We start from the raw sequence: 23,813 nt of genomic DNA on the forward strand, positions 1-23,813 counted from the left end.
CTAAGTGGTGGCTGGATCTTCACTTCCACCTTTGGTGTTTGAATCTGAAGCACCCTATTGCTCCGCAACAAGAGAAAACTGTGCCCAAAACCACCACACATGGACTATTTCATTTCCCCAATAAAACAAGCTGCCAAGCACACAGACACAATGCCAAGGAGGCTGGCCAAGGGAGAGCAGACTCACCGACTGGTAACTGCTGGCATCCACGTTGTCGGTGATGGTCTGACGCTCGCCCCTCTGGTTGATCTTCCTAAACCTCCGGCGGGACTGCCTGAGCGGGACTTCTCTTTGCAAGATGTTCTCCTCATTGTCTTTGGAGTTCTCCACCTGAAAGACATGTTCAGGCTCCTGGTTAAACATCCAGTTCTTCCATATCACCGAGAGCCGATGGAGCCGTAGGAAGCTCATGGGGAAGGAACAAACATAAGCTCCGAGCAGTTAAAGTGTTCTCGAGCAAACGGCTCGGGACGTTTCGGAGAACCAGCGCTGCGTGTCTCAGAACTACGTTATTACAATGAGCCGGAGGCCACAGCTTCCTTCCAGGAAACAGTTCTTTTCTTTTTTTTTAAAGCAAAAAAGCCCCACATATCCTCTACACAATGTCACTCACCAGCAGAAACCCTCCTGCACCCACACACGCCATGCAACGCGCCTTCAGCACTGCTCAGTCCAAGCATATCTTCAACACAGAAGTTACCGTTTCCTTGCGTATTTGCAGCCTGGTAAAGGCACTGAATGATATCCTATTTTTATTGGTGTAACTTTTAAAAGTGTAACTTATTGCTGGTACCAGGCACAGCCAAATAGCTTTAAATATTCCACCTTGTTATATATAGCCACTTCACCTATGGCACACGGACTTGTAATCGCTTCCAGGAGGCTGAAATAAATGACGGGACTTGATTCATATCTTGATGTTAGATGTTATTTGTGATTGAACATCAAAAATTAGGTAAATTTATCTCATCAGTAAAAGCCAACATAAAACCATTTTATCTCACTGGTTACAATCCCTTTTTTTTTTTTTTTCTATTAAAAGCAGTCTCATCCTTTCCCATTTCCTTCTGATGTTTTGGAAAAATATCTCCTAGCAGGAAGCAGCACAGACACACAAATAGGCTGCAGCCAGGCAAGGAGCTCTCTACAATGCATTTACTGCAAAGGAGTTTCTAATGTGCTCAGTGATTTATGGCTTTTAATTCCACACACGTACAAATTTCACTCGGAATCCTAAAGATAAGGCTTTAGCGCTGGAACAGGAGAAGCAGCTCTATGTGGCCTTACGCAGCCCTCATTCACATACGTGGGTAAATGATCTCAAATAGACAATGCAAAAGGTGTAAAGGATGGAAAGCAGAAAGACTTAACAGAAAGGAAAAAGAAAGCAACCAAAACACCTGAACCATCACAAAAGCAAGATCACATCTACTTTCCACCAGCACTTGTTCCAAACAGCTAAGTCTGGCTGAGGTCAGAGGAAGGGGTGAGCAGCTGGGCTTGCCTGGTGGGTTATTTTTAACTCCTTAGAGGAAAGCACACATTGACGATATAGGTTAAAGCTACAATGGTTAAAAAGGAAGAGTGAATCTCACACCACTCTGTTGTCAAAAAGAGAACACAGATAAACAAAGTTCCTCCAGCAAGGGACAATCACACTTCTCCCTAGAGTTTTACTACCTGTTTGCAAAGGCACGGGACAACATGCAGACATTTGGTAGCAGAGCTGCTGAAAGTACAGGATGTAAAAAAACACCAGGGATGCAGGCAGACACAAAAACAAACCAATCCTTTTAAAACCAAGCCATTTGATATCATCTAAAAAGTGGGAAGACACTGGATGTAGAAGCCCTTCTTCCCCTAGCATAAAATATGGGGTTTAGTTAGCAATAAAGTTGCTCTCAAATTATAGAGAATCACAGAATCCCAGCCTGGTTTGGGCTGAAGGGACCTTAAAGCTCCTCCAGCTCCAACCCCTGCCACTGGCAGGGACCCCTTCCACTGGAGCAGCTTGCTCTAAGCCCCTGTGTCCAACCTGGCCTTGAGCACTGCCAGGGATGGGGCAGCCACAGCTTCTCTGGGCACCCTGTCCCAGCGCCTCAGCACCCTCACAGGGAAGAGCTTCTGCCTAAGAGCTCATCCCAGTCTCCCCTCTATATGCAATAAGAAGTCCCAGTTAGTGTCGTAACTGATTGGTTTCCAGTCAAGGGTGTTTTATGAACACTGGCAGCAGCAGAATGCTTCCATACAGCCAGCTCCACGCACAGCACTTGCTGCCAGGTAAGAATCCCAGAGGATCCCAGGCCTGCCCTCAATTTCACTCTGCAGTCCCTGCCAGCAGTGGAATATTTTCCACCTCCAAATACCTTGCTGCTCATCTGAAATCTTACTTTTAGATCTGAAGAAGAAAATGGAAGCACCACGGAACAACAGAGAGGACACTTCAGTACACCCAGATACGCTGCAATTCTGGGCCATCTTCTTAAGTGATAAATGGACCTATTATTAATTCAATAGATTGCTCAGCCTCCAAAAATATGAGCTACAATGCCCATTCACACACTATCTGTTATCCTCATTAACTTAAGTTGACCACATTTTATGGCCTTTAAAATGGGTCAGTTCCCAGAGGATTCCTGCTACAAAACTGATTTACATTCGAAAACGAAAAGGAGGGGAGGGAGAAGAAGCAAAGAACTGTGGTGTTTTAACTACATTAAAGTAGCTAATTCTTTTGCTTGAAGATAAATATTCATTATGAAGTAACCTCATTAGTATGTTGCAAATTAAAAAGAGAAAATAAAAGGATTAAGATCAATTAGTAAGAATTACTCAGGGAAATGAAACTTGGGTACACCTTGTGTTGGTGCAGATCATTAGCAAGGTGCCTGCCACCACACTGATGCTTTTCTTCCTCACTCTGTTTGAAGTCCTACCTAGAAAACTGACAATTAATAGTACCTTTAGCTACAATTACCTGTAAAACATGAACATCGAAGTAATGAAGAAACACCTTTCACTTTTAATTCCCTCATTTTCCTAGAGAAAATAAGTTCCACAAAATGATTTAAGATACCTTCAAGTGCCTACATCCGCACTGGCATTTAACTGCAGTTATAGAAAATTCCAGATGTTTAAAATGGAGAGGACAGTGAGTTTGTCTCCAGGAACACTCAGCAGCACCCGACACTGCTGCCATGGCCAGCATTGGCTTCTCCAGTGTGCTCCTCTGAAAACACTCATCAGTTTCTTAATGAAATACCTTCATAAGGCAGCTTCTCTCTGGCACAAACACTGCACAGTAGCTCCTCTTTTATTTGCACCTTCCTGTATTATGACAATGGTGATAAGACCAAAGAAGGATGTAGGTATTTCCTAAGAATTCTGTATTATCACATGCTTTTGCCCATTCAATGCGTAACTTGCAAACACACTCACAAGTGAGTCACCCGCCAGCATGGTGGGGAAAGCCACAGGCTTCCCATGCGCGCTTCTGACTGCGGCCACCAAGTGCAGCGGGAGCATCACCTCCTGCTTGGGTTTTGGAGGAATCACAGACTGGTTTGGGTTGGGAGACCTTAAACATCATCCAGTTCCAACCCTGTGCCATGGGGGGGGTGGGGGGTGGGGGGCAAAAATGGGAGGCAGCTGTGGCAAACCAGAGTCTCCAGGGCATTCAGTGATGCGGCTGCACACATCACCACACAGGCATCACTGTGGCATCCCTCAAGGCATAAATCCCTCCCCTAAAACTCCAGCTGTGAGAAGAAACTGGATAATTGGGGAATACACAAATGAACTATTTCACTCCAGAGGACTGAGGCAGGCTTCTTGCACTCTTACCTGTGCTTACTTCATGACCGGGCAGAGCTTAAAGCATCTGCTACAGCAAACAGCACGTTACCGATGCTAAGCCATGAGCAGACTCAGGCTGATGCTGCATAGCGAGAACAGCACAAAGGATGTAGCAACATACCCAGCTATTCCCTGCCATCCACAGCTATTAGTGTGTTATCAGAAAGTTAGTTCTCACAGAAGCTAAATATTCACCTACTCAATGTGTAAGAGACATCATGAGGTATTAGCTTTGGTGTTATTGTACCTAGATATATGGAAGCTGAATCAACAGCAGTTTGGAGATCTAAGCCTGCTCAACAGACAAGTGGCTTCTCACAACAACAGTTTTTGTTCCAGCTTCATCAGCAACACCTCAGAAGATCAAGGTTGAAGGAGACCTTCCTGTGTTGCCCAGCAAACGGTGCAAGGCTGGTCTGTGCTATTATTCCAGCTGCTGACAGCACATGTACACCAACCTGGGAAGGGCTGAGTTACAAGCCGTAAGCACATATGAACTTGGCAGTATTGGGAAGTGTTGTGAAGAAGCACAAGGAAACCTGAACACGGAAAAGGTCGATGTCAAGTAAGCTGAAAACCTTATCCTTCAAGCTTGGCTAAGCACTCTTCTGTTCTCTCTCCTCTTACCTTAAAGCTTTCATGCTCTGTGGAACTGCAAGGACTAGGAATACGAGGGCCTTTCTGTCCTTACTGGACCCAGCACAGTCAGTAAATAGCAATGCTAGGGGCTGTGGGTACAAATAAAACATTCCAGATAGTAGTCTATCGTTGCCTGACTCCGGAATGCTCGATTCAGCCATAACTGATAGGCTTTTGAAACTCAAGTAAGCATAATTTCAGAAAGAATGACCTAATCATCATCACCATTTACCCATCTCGATTAAATTTACATAGCTATTGCTGTTACGATGGCAGCCATAGGTATAATTGAAATCAAGGCAATTCTGTTGCAATTTCACAGAACACTTTACAATAAGCTTTCTGCTATAACCCAGAAAGAATTTGCTGAAACCAGCAATAGATTTAAATACATTTAAAAAGAAAAAAAAACATATCTATCTTACCACAATCATTTCTGAAGGCTCCAATATGATACATTCGCATCCTCGCTTTCCTCCAGACTGCTTGCCAAAACTGGAGTGGGGTGGAAAAGAAGCAAAGGAAAAAGAATGAGCTCAAAAAGCCTGTTTTACCTTTTCAGTAATAAAAGCAATTGGCACTGATGCATGTTGCAATAGCCTTCAAAACAAAGAGGAACTGATGAAAAACTACTGTGTGAAATATTGTGACCAGACAGCACCGTTATCATGCTCTTTTTCATTTACTCAGCACCTCTCATCTTGCTTGCTACGTAATGCCTGAATATAAAGAATGGTCTTTTGTACACTCATTATTACTTGCAGCTACTCAAAAGCACTCACAATGCGTTCCAGTGTCGACAAGAAAACATGAGTAAATTTTAATTAAGCATTACACAGCCTTGGTAAAACAAATATACATAAATTCTGAGAACTCCAACGCGCTTCTTTGCACGCAGCACTGTCAATAAGCATTCCCTCAACTCTCCATCCTCCCGTACAGGAGGACAGAGAACCTCCTCTCTAAAGCCAAGCTTTAACTTGTGACTTCTGCCTTTATGCTGCTGCTTGCACCACCACAAGGAGCCTATCGCCGTGATGGGTTCTGTTTAAGGTACGTGAAAACCACACAAATGCAACAAAACATGATGGGCAGCATTAATACAGTGACCAAGGAAAGAGGCTAAAAGCAATCTGACGTGCTTCAGCTGATCAGAACACACAGGACCAGAGGTGACTTTAGGGAAATCCACTCTGGACATGGTATTATCCAAATAGATCTATTGGTACCAGAACCACCAGTAAAAAAGACACTGCTGGGGGGGGTATCGGGAGCGTTACAGTCATATAACCTCTTAAATCACTTCATTTGTGACTACAGCAGCACCTGGAATTGCAAATGCCTGGCTTATCATAGGAAGTATGTTTGTCTTCACTCCAGAGCTGTTAGTTGGAGTTAGGTGTGCTGGACCCACCCCATTCACTGAGCAAAAGTGATCCCATACAGATGCCAAAGAAAGAAAACCTCCTTGATTAACAGCATCGCGGCTGGATTAGCCGTTCAGTAGTTGTAGCTGCCATGTTACAAATTCAGACCGTCAACAGCAATCCTGTTTTAACACGTATTAGCAGGTGCAGTAACTCTATAATCAGTTAACTCAAAGCAGAGATTAATGTGTGAATTAGGAGGCTGAGATAAGTGCGGAGCCAAATCCTCAAAAAGTGGGTCAGCTCCATCTGTTTTCACTAAGGTTATGCTTGGAAAGTACATTGGAAACTTCAGCCACACAAACCCCCTGAACTACACACATGGTCCTCTCGACAGCAAATACCCACTGAAACATGACCACTTTGTAGGGAACATTGAGAGGACTCATGATTTAAAACTATGTGATAGGGGAGCATAAAACAGCTCCTGTAGGATACGTGTGTTTTCAGGAAAGGAACTTGAGCAACTGAACTGTGAAGTTGAGCAAGTGAAGAAGGCTCTGGGGAGACCTTAGAGCAGCTCCAGTGCTTAAAGGGGCTGCAGGGAACCTGGAGAGGGGCTTTGGACAAGGGCCTGTAGGGACAGGCCAAGGGGAATGGCTTGAACCTGCCAGAGGGGAGACTGAGCTGAGCTCTTAGGCAGAAGCTCTTCCCTGTGAGGGTGCTGAGACGCTGGCACAGGGTGCCCAGAGAAGCTGTGGCTGCCCCATCCCTGGCAGTGGTCAGGGCCAGGATGCACCTTTCCGAGTGCTCTTCTTTGGTTTAGGTTTGGGTGCATTTGAGAGAAAAATATGGACTATGTCATGAAGAAATTAAACCCCATGTTTCTAAAAGACATTGGGGATGTTCATTAAGAAGAATGTTAAAGACTAGTGTTTTCAAAGCGTGGTGGTGGTTACAGCTCAGGAAAACCCATTTGATGCCTCCTCTTCTGAGGGAGCTCTGTTGTGCTAGAATCAATAAAACATCCCATGATGCGCACCAGGAAATAATTAAACTTGACCTATTGACTTGTAAATATGAGTAGTTTATTCCTTAGGCTTGGAAGGGTGGGTTTTGTCTTTGGAACCTAATCCTTTTCTGAGCATTTGGTTGTTGCAAAGTGCTTGATGGACCAGAAATGATAGTGCCAAGAGCTTGACCTTTGCTACAAGCGATCGGTGTGCTTTTCCTGGCATTCCTGTTTACTGCCATTACTTCATTAGCAGATGCTGCAACATAAGCAGAGGGGAGCTTGACAGCAGCTGAATTCCAGGGATGTGTTTATGTAAAACAAAGCAAACAGAAAGCAAACCTCCCTCAACCTCCAGTAGTTTGATAAATTGTTGTTATACAAGAAAAACACTGTGCTTGAATGACCTTCAGCATGAGACTGTAGCTTTCCCCTAACCACTGGGGATACAGCAATCAGTCATCTGCTTTGTGATAAAGCAATAATGATTATTTCTGTTATGAAAAGCTGCAAAACCCGAAACTTCCAATTTTATTTAATTCCTTTAGAATTTTGTTTTGGGGGGCGGGGGAAATCTGCTGTCTTTAGTTTTGTATTGTATGGAAGAGAACTGGAACAATTTAACTTGGGTAGGGTTTCTTTGCAGTTGCAATTGATGCGTTAGCACGGTTATCTTCACTTTGGTTTTGGTGAAGAAATCATAACATGGAATTTCATTTCACCCCAAAGTTACAGCTGAAATGAAAAGAGACATTCCTGAACTAAATTAACTCTTGTACTAGTGGGAGTAGTTTGGCCATTCTCTCTGTTGTACCACAGATACATGAGACTGTCATGCCTGCATCACATGCCGGGTGGAAAAAACATGACGAAAGGCATGGATTTGCTCACCGTAGCTGTGTGAAAATGCCAGTTTCCTGTGAAACTTAGAATCACAGAATAGAATCACCACCCTCACAGGAAAGAATTTCCTCCTAACATCCAATCTAAACTTCCCCTGGTTGTTTTAACCCCAGCCAGGCTGCGGGATGCACGGGGTCACAGTGGCAGAAAGCACAGTTTGTCTTCATGCTCCTCAAAGCAGCCTGAGAGACAAGTATATTCATAAGAGCAAAGTATCTGCAACAAACGGCAACCCATTTGTTTGTTACACTGATAAACAGGGGTATCAGTGTCCCAGATGTAATACAGGACCGAGTATCACTGCTGATAGCTCTATCGACATTTCATCACCATGGCAGATAGCTGCGTGTGTCACTGATACCAACTTTGTGATTCTGTAGCTCCTGGAAAACACAGAACAGCTCTTCAAGTGCCTGACATCTCGTCATCGAAGGCTTTGATGCGTGAAATGTCTGAAAATACTGATTCAGGATGTGGTAGAGTACTGCGGATTTGAAGATGTCTGCTAATGAGTGTTCGACCAAATAAGAAGGCATTCTGTCACAGCCTCCATCTGTTTGTAGGCTGAAAGCTCTTCAGGACAGGCTGTGTGTGTGCACCTTGAAAGCACGTACTGTATTTTCAGTACTGCAGAATGAGAAACCATCACCAGCAATGAACGATTTCACATACTGATCATGGAGAAATTCTCCAGTTAAATCTGACTGCTGTTCCATACATTTGTCAGTCTTGAAATTCCAGATGCGTTTCAGCACCAGATCCTGGGGTTGCTTAACAGATGGAGATGAAGCAATTTTAAACGTTTCTCTTCAGAAAGCTGTGTTTGTGTACATCCTATTTAAAGAACTCCTTTATTGTGTTAAAGATACGTTATGGTGGAGGCTTTTCTAAGTAGCTTGCTTAGTTTTAATCAGTTCTGATCCAACCCCCATGTCAGTAAAATCAAATGTGTAGTCAGATGCTTATATCTTCAAATATGAAGGTTTTGGAGCTGGGGTCTGCAGTCACAGGGGTTTTTTTCCCTATATTAGCAAATGATGGCAGTGGAAAAGGGACAGATGAAGTGGGTGAAATGGCTGGTGCTGAGAACAGTGCTATTTGCAGTCCTGGGCTTTGACGTTTCAGCAGCTCTCATCTGCTCCTGTGGCCTGAACGCCCATTAGTGGTTGGTATGTGATGCCATGCCAGTTTGACTTACATTCCTGTCTCACATGACGCAATTGCTTAAGCATTTTTAATTAGGAATAGCAGTGAATCAGGAGGAAAACCAGGTTTCTTGCAAATGAAGCATCCATAAATCAAGGATAAACAAAGCTGCCTTTGGTATGTGAAGGACATTTTTTTCCTATGACAGTGTTGTAAGCCAGGGAGCGAGTGTCTGAAAATTAATGATGCAGATGTAATAGATGAATATTAAGTGACAGGAGCTTACAATAAAATTATAAATAAGAAAAGTGTCACGTTGTTTTATGAAACATGACTTTCCTGGGCTTCCAACAGGGGGAATAATGATGTTAAATGTAAGACCTTATTAAAATACGTGATTAAATGCACAGATTGAGCAAAGTTTTAATTGTTGGGTTGTTTAAAATCTTCATGGTTGTACCTTTGGTAGTATGTCCTTTGACATAGTTTTTGCTGTGTTGTAAATAGACCTTAATTTACATTAGTTTCATGTTTCCTCATGCTTTCACTATTGGTTTAAATTCTTAATGGGATTATTTTTCCTACTCTCTGCTTGAAAGCACCAAAGCTCAGTGAGGTTTCCCCACCTTTCTTTTGGATCTCATCATATATAACATCAAGACAAGCAACCTCATCTAGCGGAAGGTATCCCTGCCCATGGCACTGGTTGGAACTGGATGAGCTTTAAGGTTCCTTCTACCTCAAACCATTCTATGGTTCTATGAAGCTTCAGATTATTCCAACCATGCAGTTACCAGTGTAATCCAGTTAGGATAAAGCACTGCAATTAACACGAGCACAGCAGTTTAAACTCTCAGGTTTTGATTGTGCTTATGGTCTACTGGGAAATCTGTGCCATGGAGTCACAAACAGCAACTGAAATTCTCACCCCATGCTACAGCAGGCCAGAGCAGCACAAGTAAGCAACACAAGTAAGGGTGGTGAGGCACTGGAATGGGTTGCCCAGGGAGGTTGTGAATGCTCCATCCCTGGCAGTGTTCAAGGCCAGGATGGACGAGGCCTTGGGTGCCATGGTTTAGTGTGAGGCGTCCCTGCCCATGGCAGGGGGTTGGAACTGGATGATCTTAAGGTCCTTTCCAACCCTAACTATTCTATGATTCTACAATTTCTCAATGCACAAAGCATCTCGCATGCAAGCACACAGCTTGGCCTGAAGAGACAAGCTGTATAAGAAATGGATGTGCTGTTTGTTGGGTATTTGTCACAAGTCAGGGCTTACCTTTCATTTGAAAAGCATTTTACCTTTTGAACAAACAGCTGCTCCAGCAAACACCCAGGATACCTACTGCAGTGCAGCTGCTGTAAAATCCAGTTACCGCTGAATGTACTACACAGGTATATTATGGATGGCTTGGAGCAGCCATTAGAATTATTAAAACCCAATCTAAATCCTCTAAAAATGTAATTTTACACTTAAATTCCTTGTCATTGGCTGGGAAGTAATGCAGAGGGGAAACCTATATAGGCATGTAATCAGCAGAGACACAGACACATGCACTGCGGATGGAGAGCGCAGAATCCTGGTCTATGAGTGTAAGTGACACCAAAATCCTCATGGGAATAACTTGGCTTTCTGTGCATCTGCATGCAGGTCTTAATTTCTCAGATTGAGCATCATCTGACACACTGAGCTGGGGGAAACCTCATGGGTCCCTCACTGGGGATGCAATAACACAGCTCAGAACCATCAGGAGCCCACGGAGCAGCATCTCCCACTGAACTGCAACCACCTGAGCAGCCCCACAAGCACCCTGATCTGCAGAACAGAGTAAGGAGATGGGGATAAAAGCTTACATGAGCACAGAGCAAAAGCTTCTGCGAGTGCAGGTGGCAGGGTTTACACAATGCTACAGGCTGTGCAAGGCCTCAGCATTTCAGAGTAACTTAAACTCAAAAACACTACTTAACTCCATCAGAACAGGGTTTAAAGGCAACCTGAAACCACAAGATCACAGAAGGGTTTGGGTTGGAAGGGACCTTACAGATCTTGCAGTTCCAGCCCCCCTGGCTGAATGCATGATACCAATTTCAATTAATGCTCAGTCATCGAGGCCATTTTCACATTAGCTCTCTGGAACAACACCACTGAGCAGGTTTATCTCTTCAGCCTGCTGAAAGTTTTAATTGGGAATGATTTTGGAGGCTGCATGACATGCAGGCAGCACTCGGGTTTATGGGCTGCACGCACAACATGTCTATACTAATTACTTTATACTCTGAACACGATGATGCTTTGAGGAAGCCTGTATCTTACCTACCACCTTCTGTGAAGCTCTGCAGCTATTCCAGGCCGTGTTATTAGATAGTCCCAGTAAAATTGTATTTTAGCTATATACAAACTGCACATTACTGTTAGCTTCCAATTTCACACTTCTTGGACTTTTTTAGTTTAACCAATAAAGAAAACCTATTTCTGTGGTGCAATCAGGATCCTTTGCAGTCTATAAACCTTTGTAGGGCAGCTGTTGTAAGAATAGAAGGAAATCACTGAGGGAGCAGGACGATGGACAAGATTATCTGGGTATTTAGTTGTGACAGATTAAGTGCAGTCTTTCTTCATTCTTTTGGCTTTCTTAGAAGACTGTTCCATGTCAAAAAAGATGCTTTTAGTTTGCAACACCTTCTCAGCCCTTACTCAATGGTGGCATCTCCAGTACAAGGAGCAGCACTTGGAGAGACCAGGACGCACAGCCCCTCCTCACCACTGCATTGCCTCTTCCCATCCACGCTCCCTTTTCCTCAGGGTATTTTCATTTCAGCACCATCCCTGCCAGAAGAATTTCAATAGCAACAGCCCTATTGGAATTAATTAGCTTTACAAAATACATTTATTGGGAGCATTCCCAAGCTGTTCGTTTACTTCCTGGCTGTCAGGCACCGTTACAAGTTACAGCCACCACTTACAGAAATACCCGGGGAAAACAGCACCTCCGAGAGCCACAAACGCACTGAGCAGCCACGGCTTCTGACCCAGGGTATTAACATCCATCCAGTCTTGAGAAGCACAAGGGATGAAAACCTCAAGCTGTCTTTTTGAAAGCAGTATTATCTACAGCACCAGTTGCAAAAGCTTCCACATGTGAAGCCAGCACACGGAGTGTCACCCTAAGACCTTTGTCACACAAAGAGCAAGAAAGGGAAGGCACTGTTGTTCCAACAGGTATCACCATTCACAACCTTACTGGCAGCTGCAAGTTGGTCAAAAATGGTGCTTGCTGTATGCCAGCAGTGGGGTGGCACACATACGTGTTTAGACCTCTGTGGCTTATGGAAGAAAAGCAATATTCCACACCACAGCCACCAGGACTCATGCCAGGATGGAGATGAGAATGAAGAGGAAGAGCTAAAGAAGCACCAGGACACAGCTTGGATATGGCAGGTACGCTCTAAAAAGAAAGTACTATTTAACAAAGTTGAATCTGGAAAGGAAGGATCAGTGAGAGAGAAAAGCCAATACACCTCTTACTGGCAGGAGCTGGGAATGCAGGAGCTCCGAGCTGCTGTTTGCTTTGTCAGTGAATGGCACAGACTCAAGAGCAGCTTGCAGGAAACAGCAGTGTAGGTTTTAGGAGTAAAACTGGTCGGGCTTTAGATGATATACGTGAGGTACGAATACATTTGAAAATGAAGTTACAGACAGCAGAATGCCAACTTTTCTAAAATGCAAGAAACTGAAGTTGTGCAAATTGCAAGCCTTCAACCTGGGCTCTTATTATACTGCTATGCAAGTTCTATTATACTGTTATTCACAACTATTAGTATGAGCCAAGCTAAAATCATTTCAACCTGAGCTGCTCTTTGCAACACAGAGCTGGGGTTCCTCTTTCACTATGACAGTTTTCTTGACCCCCGCATTTGTGCCTCCTTTTACCCAAGAAGAGAAAGGGAAATGACTTACTGAGTCATTGAAGCACCTAAAACTGTCATTGAAAAGATACCACAGTACAACCATGAGTCCATTTCGACTAAAGTCAGTGTTTTTAGCCAATAAATGCACTACCTGCAGAGGACAATGACTCCTATCCTCTTCTGGGGTTTTGGAAGGGCTCAGAAAGAGACGTGTTTGTTTTTACTGCGACTGCATCCTGAATGTTTCAAGACTTTGTATTTTTCCCTTCAAGGTTCAATTCTCACAGCTGTAGGAGGCTGTCATGCACATAATTGGCTTCAGAAGTTCCTCCAGGCCCTTTATATATCTCCTATGGCTAATCTCGCTGTGAGTAATCTCCTTCAAATATCCTGTTCACACGAATTAACTTGATTAACAAGCAAGGTTAACACAAAACCTCCTTAACTCGCTGACATGATTCCCCTTCCACAAAATCCATCAATCCTGTTGGGTTGTGCCAGCCACTGCTTTCATGTGAAGAAGCAAACTCTTTTCCTACTATGCCAAATCTATTGACAAATCCATTCTCCAGGCAGGAATCCATAATCGAGGTTATGCCATCTCTGTACCTGATATTACTGACTGATCTGCTTCTCGCCTTAAAAATCTTATAGGGCTTTTCTCATCATGAGCATCAGTGTCAGGATATCGAACAGATTTATTGTACCTGGCTGCAAGCTTTACTCCTCCAATTTTTAAGCCAATTTCTGTGTTATGGCTTGCATACAAATCCATGCAAGTCGAACAGAAAGCCCTTCTCAAGCACAGGGAGCCACAGCTTACACCCTTCCTCATTCAAACACATCTAGAAAGTTAACAGAGCACTGCCTGCCCACCTCCTTATGCTTCCACGGGGCTATGCCTCTTTCAAGCCTGAATCTGCACACTACTTCCAAAAGCTCTGCTGAAGAAAATGGAGGTTTCCCTGATGCTCTGTTGACTCTGCAACTGCCAACAGTGGATGCAAAGGAAGGTGAGCTTAACCTACATCCTAACCTTATTAAGTTTGCAGTTGTCTACTTACAGTCTCTTCCTACCTGTCAAGGTAATCACGGGGCACATGACAGAACGACGAGTATTGTTGGGGAGGTACCAGGAAACAATCAGTAAAGGATCACTACCTTCCAGCCTTATTTATGGAAATGGAAAGGATCTCACCACTAGTCCATTGTACAACAGTGTCTCATAGAGTTATTAAGCCCAAGTTGCTAGGCAGGTAGTTTATAATGAAATCCTGAACTTTGACTACAAAATGAAACAGATTCAAACCAACAAACAAAAAGCCCTGACATGTACAGAAGTTCTTTAAACACAAAGGGTTTGTCAGATGCTCCAGAGGACAAATATGAGATTGGCATTACAATGTCACCATTCAAAAGCCATAACTGGGGAGCAGAAGTGTTACAAAGCATACACAAGGACTGAGTTCCCAACTAGAACCCGTTTGCTAACTGTTACCTGTTTTGCAGAACTCCTCTGTCTGCCCAGTTCTTCCAGACTGACAATTATGCAAACCTGGCTTTGACCTTTTTGTGTATGTAAACCTCCTTTCAGACTGACTCACGATCAGGAACTTGGTTGGGGACAAGGCAATAATGCATAACATTAAGCATTGCTTCAATGTAATTAAAACTGTGCTAATTACCATTATCCAAGGCACTGATTCATATGAAAAGAGCCTGTAAATGACTGGTCACTGTGCAGCTCCCTCCACTAAAGATGTGTCATATGAGCTATTCAAGACCAGGGAAAGTAACTTTAGTTTATCCCATTGTACTTAAAAACAGGCAGAAAAGCATCGTATTTTAAATTCTGCATTGAGGTTGGATAACGAAGGGATGTAAGTGGAACAAAACGGGAAGTGAGCTGTGCTCTTCCTTCTCCTGTTCCCATGTCCAAGCAGCACATCTCCTTCCCTACCCATGCATGTATGGCACCAGGGATGAAGTAAAGGGGAGAAGGGCTTTATATGTGTCCCAGAATCAAAGGCACTGGGGGAAACAAAACGGTTCCAAGATTTCAGCTTCCTCTTGCACTCCTTAGCTCCTAATTAACAGCAATTTTAGTTTCTCTAATTGTACATGTGTGCATTTCTCCTTCGGCTCCTCTGACACTGGAGAGATCCTGCCTTAAATAACAACAACTTTACATACCTGCAAGGTGGTAAAAACATGGAATCCTTCATGAGCACAGACCCAGAGAGCAGTATGTACCAGCATCTTGCAATGGTTTCCGAGCTGTAGGAAAAAGAAATCATTGGCATCTACTTTCTTCTTACAGCAGCTCTGAAATATGCATTATCCAAGATGTTATTGCTGTAAGCTAATGATCTGCCACTCTATCAATTCGATATGTGGGCTGGAAATCCACAAACTTTCACTGAATGCTACCCAGAACTAACTTCTTTAAAAGGTCTACATCCAAAACGTTCCTTATGCCTTAAAACTTGGCATTTCCATCAACTGAAGTATTTCTTTCATGAAAATGAAATGATTCACTTTCAGTAAAAACATTTCAGTCCAGTTTAAGTGCACATAAAGCTACAAATACAGGAAAACTGTTATCCCATGCTGAAGTAGATGAGCAGTTCAACACACGATACTACACAGACCTGTCAAGTGTCACAGGTAAAATAGGAGACACATACCTGACTCCTTCTTTGCATTCCTCCCTCTCTGCATTCGCATAGCATGCACACGTGGCACTATGGTCCCACTGTGCCACTGGATCCCAGCTGGATGGCCAGGGGGACAGCCAACATTTCAACCCACAGCCCATAGGTCTGCACAGAGGTTTCATTGCTGTGGATTTTGAATCTTCCTAAAGCACTGCAATGCTACCTCCCAGCTACAGCCCAACACCCCCTTCCTTTTCCAGCACACAACCACACATATACACAGACCTGGTGCTGGAGCAGGTTTGTGTCACAGACACCCACAATATGAACTAGTAGGTGGCATCTCATTTTGGTTCATGTACTGGGAGATGTGGCTTATACAGAAAGCTGGGATTAGCTGTGAGAGGATAAATACACCAGAAGCAATGCTAAAATATGAGGGGGGGGGGATATATTTGCCTCTTGGCAGAGACCTAAAGAGAACCCTGCACTAAAATACTAATTCTAGTGATTTCAAAAGGAGATGGTGTTTGAGCTCCATCCTCCTCTGTACAAATACTCCCACAGTCAGTGCCAGCTCCAGGGGAAGAGTGCCACCTACTGAGTTGTCACCACGGCTCCCACGTGTGACACTAATTGCTTTTCCATGGACACGGCCTGTGCACAGACACACACTTCTGCTGCCCATGGGAGCTGTGCTAGCAATGCACGGGCACCTCTAAGATGCCAACATCATACCACTGGTACAACCGCCTCCTGCCAGAGCTTTTAACCAGCCCGGACGAGGTTAAATGTTGTAAAGCCTTCTATATACAAGGAGAAAAGAGGTAAAAAGTGATTTATTACAGCGTGCAAAGCAGTGATTCTGTTTACACTTTCACTGAAGAACTCCAACAAGTGGTAGGTACTTACCAAAAGAGAACTTGGTTGCCCTTGTACCTCTCATAGCGGGCACTTGATGACATTATTCTGAGAGAGAAGGAGAAGTTTAATTCAATTTTAATCCCCAAAGACCATAAGCCATTAATCACCACATTTCAGCAGAATCCCTTTAAGGCTTAAGACCTTAAATTCAACTATTTTTATGTTCTAAACAAAGGATGTGCTTAACCATAAAATTCAAATTATTACGGTGTTCCTCATTATCCAGATAGAGGATATACAGCATGTTCCCTAAGTGTTTAAATCACTCCCACACGCTGGAATTACCCATAGCAACAGAACTGAAGGAACTAAAATACTTCCAACGCACTTTTTGTGCTTTGTTGGACTTCTCATTTTATGTATTCCAAGATTATCTGAATGTCTGAGGCACTAAAAAGCTTTTGTGATGTGGACTTAACACAGGGCACTGTCTACACAGGCCTTTGTAGGCAGATGGGAGCACTCTCTGCCTTCGTCCTTAGCAAAGCTAATTAGTTTGGATTCCACGCCACGTTATTGCAGTAACTTAACTCAGCAACGACTTGGCCAACGCTCCAAGTGCCAGCAGACAAAAGCTTTGCTCATCTCTGCAAAACCACAGCCATGGCTACCAGCTGTGCTGAGCAACACTAACTAGCTCCAGAGCGCTTACCTGAGCTGGTGTTCCCTGAAATGTGAGAGTATGTCCAGTCCATGAAGGAAAGAATAGATTGTACTCAAGTCCTAAACAGAAAGAGAAAAAGAAGACAAGACATGAGCAACTTTGTTCACAGCATCTTATCCCTTCTGCATCACCTTCTCAGGGTCTGCAGTAAGTTACACAGACTTAGGAGATCATTCTAGAGACAAAGCCCAAATGAGTAGATAGGTCAGGACACAAGCAGACTTGCAGAACCCTGTCCACGCTTAAGCTGTGAAAGCAAAAGAGTGAAGTCCAACTGATGAATAAATACCTGAAAAAGGGTTATTGTAAGTATCTCTGGAAAGATGATTTACACGAACAGATAGAGCAGCAAGATGTGGAATAGGCCAAACAGGACAGTCCCGGCCACCCAAGGTCAAAAAGTGCTGAGACTTGTAACACCTCTTCAAAGAGGGAAGTTTGCAAAATAGTTTGCTAGTGGCAAAGAACCCTAGTGAAAACCTAAACCACACGGTTCTCTGCACCATATATAGTGGCTAAACTGCTCTTAATAGTAACAGGGTTATATTTAGAGAGAAAAAGCTATTTCATGTTCACCTCAGACCTAGGCAGCAGCCCTACTAGAAACTCTACTCCATCCTACTGCCTCTCTAACCTAACCAGAGGGTAACAGTACAAGTTGCTCCAATATAACCCTCAGTAAAGATGAAGACAACAAAGGTTTAGATTTGTCTCCCATCTCCTACTACCAAGCCTCAGCATCACATCAGTGCAACCACAGAAGCAAAGAGCGTTTTTGAAGCAGCAATATTAGAACACGAAGATTATCTCCCTTTAGGAGCTGGACTCCACGTGGATGCTGTAATGAGGAGATACAGCTGTTGAAACTTCTCACGCCACAGAACCCTCTTCAGACACAAAAATATCTGTGCTGATGGTGCAGACCACATGCTGGGAACAGCTCACTGGGGCTATTCATCATTTCATTTACTGTCCTGAACAGGTGGGCTGGTAGCACTAAATACGGGCACAACAAAACCTTTATACGCCCCACAGCAGTCTCTGCAGCTCGGCCTTGGAAAATATGCTCTGAGTTTTCAAGTGCTGCATTTACACCGTGTTTACAAAGGATAAATCAATATGAAGGCCGGCCTCGGGATTTACAATGGATTTACTTCAGAAAAGTTCTTTGGCTTAATAGTCAATGTTTAGAAATACAGTGGCTACAGACTGTTAGATCAAATGAAAGGTCAGACGTAATTGCAGGCCATGTAAAACCAATAAACCTCCAGAGTTCTTCTTTTTTTTAAATGTCATTACCCAAACCCATGAAAATTAAACAGGAGGCCTGCATGCTGAACACATACACTCATAAAGCACCCCTCTCACACACACCAACCGCATTTTAATCCTCCGACAGTGAATTGCCACAAACGATGTTTGGAGCCAAACACCCAAGAGCACTGGCTATGAAGCAGACTCCAAAGCCCAAAGTCACACACAGCCTGCAAGAGATTTCTATCTGGCCACCAAAGGTCGTCTGAGGTACCAGACAGATCAGGTTTTGAGCTCTGCCCTATTCCAAGCAGGGAACTGCTTCGACTTCACCACTTGTCATGGGAATGCAGCAAAAATATCCTTCGACTGTACAGTGTCTTGTAATAGTATCTTAGGAGTTAAAGGATTCATGGAGCAACTGAAATAAACCCCATGAGCACATTCTTCCTCCTCCACCTGGGCATCCGCCTCTCTTGGACTGGCTGTAAAGGAAGGATAAGCAGTGGATGCTCTCAATGGATGCTCTCAACAACTCTTGAAGCTGGGCTTACAGGCAGCATGGGGAATCCCTCTTCAGTGTTACAATTAAAGCTGAATTTCTCAGTCTTCACAACTCACTGCATCTATACATGCTTTCCAGCATTTTTCACTATTTTTCTACATAATTAAGACTAAGATACAAAATAATATCTTTAACAATATGGTTTAGATTAGCACTTCCGTTGTTTTAAGTTACAAAAAGCTATAAGCAGAACAAAAGCTTATCTTCATAATTCATTCTGGCTGCCCCATCCCTGGCAGTGCTCAAGGCCAGGTTGGACACGGGGGCTTGGAGCAAGCTGCTCCAGTGGCAGGGGTTGGAGCTGGATGAGCTTTAAGGTCCCTCCCAACTCAAACCATTCCATGATTCATGTTTAATCACAAAGTTCTGAAGTTGCACACATGTAAAATAACCACGTCCTTACTTAAGGATTATTCTCTACTGCCCCATAGCAAATTAATGCAGCTTGGGCTGCCTCCTGCTCTCCACCTGCAGCCAGCTTGACCAAACAGGACTACCGTAAGGACCCAGCATGCTTACTTAGGGGCTTGATGAATAAACAGTTGGTAAATTAAAGAGATAAGCATTTGCTTAAAGGGATTCATGCCTGGAAAGCATTCCTCAGCTCACATGTGGGCTGAGATGTGCAGCAGCAGAGGGAACAACAAGGGGAAGGCAAAGCTTCCTATCCCCTCAGGGCAGCAGAAGGCATTTAGCTTACACTGACCAGTTCAATGATAAATGACATAAGACCCATCATATTGTGCACTACCCAGCAAGGTGATGTTTCAACCAGCTAAATATACCAGCTACTCAGACATCAGTTTCTATGGGCGTTTTTAAATCAGGATCTGTATCACTCCCCCTAAAAATAACTGACTTTTAAAGCAATCACCTATCCTATTTAAAGCAGAGCAGGTAATTTTGTTGGGTGCCACTAAGCACAAGAGTAATCCCGCAATCACATCTCCCGGGAAGGGCTATGGGCTGCCCCCATCCTGTGGTGCACCAGAGGCACTGGTCCCATGTGCTTTACACATGTACACATGTGCTTTACATGTCTCACTGAAATAACGCCTTTTTATTTGTCTAAATAGATCCTTCACAGCCAGATAGTGCAGTTCCTCCTCTCCCTCCTATGCCACTTCAAAGCCTAAACAGGTTTTCCTTGAGGTCCCTTCCAACCTGGTGTTCTACGATCCATGGAGGTTACGTGCAGCTCATCCAGCCCATGTGAAAATCCCTATCAGTCGTACTCGGCAAAGTTTCCTCCCTTACTCCCACCTCATTTAAGTGCTCATAACTGCACTGATATTACATTTGAGAGGCTATGCTGAGAGTCTCATGTTATATTTCCACAGCCAAGGAACACAGTTTAACCCACTGGGGCTGGAGGCAGTGAGAGGTCAATGCCAGGCACATGCTGTGCCCACCTCATGGAGAGATGCTGCCAGTCCAGCTGCACCATGCACCCAAAAACTCCTCAGCTGGAGTTTAAAGTGTTCATTGCTCAAATTCCAGGTTTATAACCCTGAAAATAGGATTGGAAGCTGTTATTTTTTGAAATGGAGTTATGTGGCTGCACCAGTTATAAAGAGCAAACACAACCAGGGTACAAAGGGTAGAGATAATTTGCACCAGTACCCACTAGGAATAAAAAGGGCTATAAAAGAGCAATGCCAAAGGCCAACAGTCAGCATCACAACAGCGGAACACAAAGTGTTCACTGGAAAGTCACCCCTTCCATGCAAGAAGTCTGGGGAGGAGCTATTTACAAGGGTCTGTAGGGACAGGCCAAGGGGAATGGCTTGAACCTGCCCGAGGGGAGACTGAGCTGAGCTCTTAGGCAGAAGCTCTTCCCTGTGAGGGTGCTGAGGCGCTGGCACAGGGTGCCCAGAGAAGCTGTGGCTGCCCCATCCCTGGCAGTGCTCAAGGCCAGGTTGGACACAGGGGCTTGGAGCAAGCTGCTCCAGTGGAAGGGGTCCCTGCCCGTGGCAGGGGTTGGAGCTGGAGGAGCTGAGGTCCCTTCCAAAGCAAACCAGTCTGTGACTCTCTGATACCATTCTCTGTAATCTCTTTACATAGGTCTTTCTGCCAAAACCCAACAAAACACATAATTATTAATGTAAAACAATTTCTCCACATGCTCTAAACTAGGGACCAAGATCAACATTATTTTATCTTGTAATCTGTATTTTCAGAGCTTTTCAGCAGCTGAAATAATAGCTGAAACCAAAGCACAGTATCGACCTTCAAGCGGTTTGCCCACACATAGTCTTCAATCTTTGACAGAAAACTACCTTGCTGAGGTTACTTAAGAAGAAATTAACTCACATTTTCTATCCAACTAGCTAAAAGTGCAGCTCCAGTGAGCCCAGGGAAGGAGGGGAACTGAGCAAGGAGTGCAGGGAAGCGTTGCTGATCTTGCAGGGAAGGAGAGCATTGAGCTCATGAGCAGAGGGATTCTCAGCCTCTCTGTTTAAAAAGTGGAGTAAATTTCTCCATGTTCCCCATGTGAAGGTGAATACACACAGTATAAAATAACAGAAGAAGAGCAGAAATCAAGGGATTGCTCTGCACTGGCACCGTTATCACCAGATCCAGCCACAAGGAAAGCCTGGCTCAGCACCGACACACCAGCAGCCCCAGCTTCATTCAGCAGCAGCTTTTATCATCGCAACACACACATCCTCTTGTTACCCAGCTGCTAAACCAAAGGCGGTGCAAAACCATGGAGATTTTAGTAGCAATTTATTATATGAATCAGCTTTCTTCTGCAGGCACATCCTCACCCCAATATACTACAAAGGGAGCCACTTGAATAACTGGACCACTTCTCCTTTTCCCTGCCAGATGCCAACTCATGCAATTACCACAAGATGCCACAACTATAGAATAAGGGAAAATAAAAGCAGCACACCAAGCAACACAACAGCCTCTGTACCCTTCTATTAACCCAAGACACTTGCTGAAGCACAGAGTATTGGTGTCCCATGGCTAAACTGATTTATGCAGCCACCTCTGAAGTCTGGGATAGCTTTTAACAATTCAGTGTCCATCATCATTAAGCAGTTTATCCCTGCCTCTGTCATCTGAGCAAAATCCGAGTACCATTCCCTTGTGCTTCACCCCCCTTTCTCCCAATCTTTTGTCTTTAACTCAAGGAGCAATTTGACAAAGCTTAGATTTAAGGATCCAGTGGAATGGTGGCAGTCTCAAGCAGGGAGGTTCTCAACACAAAGGTTTCCAATCAACCAACAACCAATCCAACCAGGACAAGTGTAATTCCCAGGAACCGCATTCATGTGCTGGAAATCCACAATGAGGTCCAAGACAAACTCCCCTGAGGCATTAAAAGTGGGCAAAAGCAGTGTGATGCTCCGGAGTGAGGATGAGATGATTGCATCAAGAGCAACTTGGCTCTCAATAAACATCAAATGAAAACCCAACGCCTCGCTTGCTGTGACCCCAGCCAGGTGTCCCAATGACACACGGCTATTTTAGAGCACTAAGCAGGAAATCAGTTCTATTTCTAAGGAAAATAAATTGTTCTGAAATGACCTCATAGCTGCCAGTTCCCATACGTTCACAAAGAGCCATCCTCAGCGATTGCACGGAGGTGTCAGGGAAGCTGCGGAAGCCATAAATCCTTCCAGAGTCCCTTTAGCACTGCCCAGCTTCATGTCCTATGACAGAGGAGAGGCAGCAGAGGCCGGGACCCAGCAGTTCCCCAATGAACTTGAGCCTCACGGATGCCCATGACCCCTATGGAACTTAAGCAAAGGGTCTCAAGGAACAGGTATTATTCCCTGAGCATGGAGTTTTGCACAGGGAGTGAGCAAAGAGCAGACACTTACACAGCAGCACCAGCACTTCAAAGCCGCACAGAAGAAACGGCTGCGTCGGCAAGTTCCAGGCAGATTGCTCTCACATGCAAACCTGCCCCAGAGAGCCACGCAGAACCTGTCTCTCCATTCCACCCCAAACATTACATTCCTGTTGCAAGAACATATGCTTGGCTCACTCGAGGCTCCCCACACCCAAGCCACCCAGGACTCCCCGCTCCGCACACAAGGACCTGCTGCTTACGGAAGCACAAAGGGATTTTGTACCCGTACTTTTTCCAAGGTAAGACAAGACAGTTGCCAGGATCCACATTCTATGTGCTTCAATGCAAACAAGAGTGCTATTATCGCCTCCAGATCTGTCGCAGATTCAGCTGTATTACAGATAGCACACTTTAAAGGAAACAGACGTAAGATGCCTTTGAAACAACAGCTAAACCATATGGTAACAGCTTCCCAAATTCCACTGACGTTCAATAGAGACCATCAGGTACAAAAGCTCCCAGGGAAGGGAGCAGCATGGCTGAAAGCTGCCACAACCTCCCTGTTACAGAGAGCTGCTGCTCTCCCTTCAGTGCTCTGCCCAGAGAGCACCGAGTGGGAACAAGCTCCAGCGGAATCAAGCACTCACTTGGTACCAGGACAAGGATTTGAACACACTCTTGGACAGTGGCTGAATTTCTCTTCACTGTTATTTAAAGAGCCTAGATTTCAGTAGAGCCAACAGAAGTAATTCCTGGAGCACGGAGAGCAGGTTGGGTAAGCCATAAGTAGAGGCTTTCCTCCGCCTGCTGCCATGACTTGCTTCACCGTGATTCAGCAGGCTCCTTATAGAGACTGAATGCATCTTTTATTAGGAATCCTGTTGGGCTCAATAAGGACTCTGTCACCCTTCAGGGGGTGTAGCAGAAGAGAGGAAATGTTACTCAGCACAGTTTATGGTTTTCATTGCTTCCCTTCCTGTTACTTCATCGAAGGCTGCAATCCGCGCCGTTTCCTTGATTCTCTGTTTAAGGCCAATTGTAAAAATAGTACTCCCAAATTCTTTCCCGATACTGTAATACCAGAAATGAAAACACAGAAACATGCTGAAG

The 23,813-nt window shown here is 44.3% G+C and overlaps 1 protein-coding gene across 6 annotated transcripts in view; it reads right to left on the reverse strand.

Moving 5' to 3' along the window:
• Window positions 1–23,813, reverse strand: part of RAPGEF6 (Rap guanine nucleotide exchange factor 6) — a 113,527-nt gene that overhangs the window by 71,180 nt on the left and 18,534 nt on the right. For all 6 annotated transcript variants that reach the window (XM_061347808.1, XM_061347828.1, XM_061347791.1 and 3 more), the window contains exons 2-6: window positions 17,065–17,135; window positions 16,401–16,457; window positions 15,025–15,108; window positions 4,920–4,989; window positions 187–330 (exon numbers count right to left, since the gene is read on the reverse strand). In XM_061347808.1, the coding sequence (XP_061203792.1) occupies window positions 187–330; window positions 4,920–4,989; window positions 15,025–15,108; window positions 16,401–16,457; window positions 17,065–17,135 (426 nt within the window). The remainder of the gene's footprint in view (window positions 1–186; window positions 331–4,919; window positions 4,990–15,024; window positions 15,109–16,400; window positions 16,458–17,064; window positions 17,136–23,813) is intronic.

Source organism: Neopsephotus bourkii, unplaced genomic scaffold (assembly GCF_033783945.1).
Source record: "Neopsephotus bourkii isolate Nb327-2 ecotype Australia unplaced genomic scaffold, CSIRO-AGI_Nbou_v1 NB_52, whole genome shotgun sequence".
In the NCBI taxonomy this organism is placed as follows: domain Eukaryota; kingdom Metazoa; phylum Chordata; class Aves; order Psittaciformes; family Psittacidae; genus Neopsephotus; species Neopsephotus bourkii.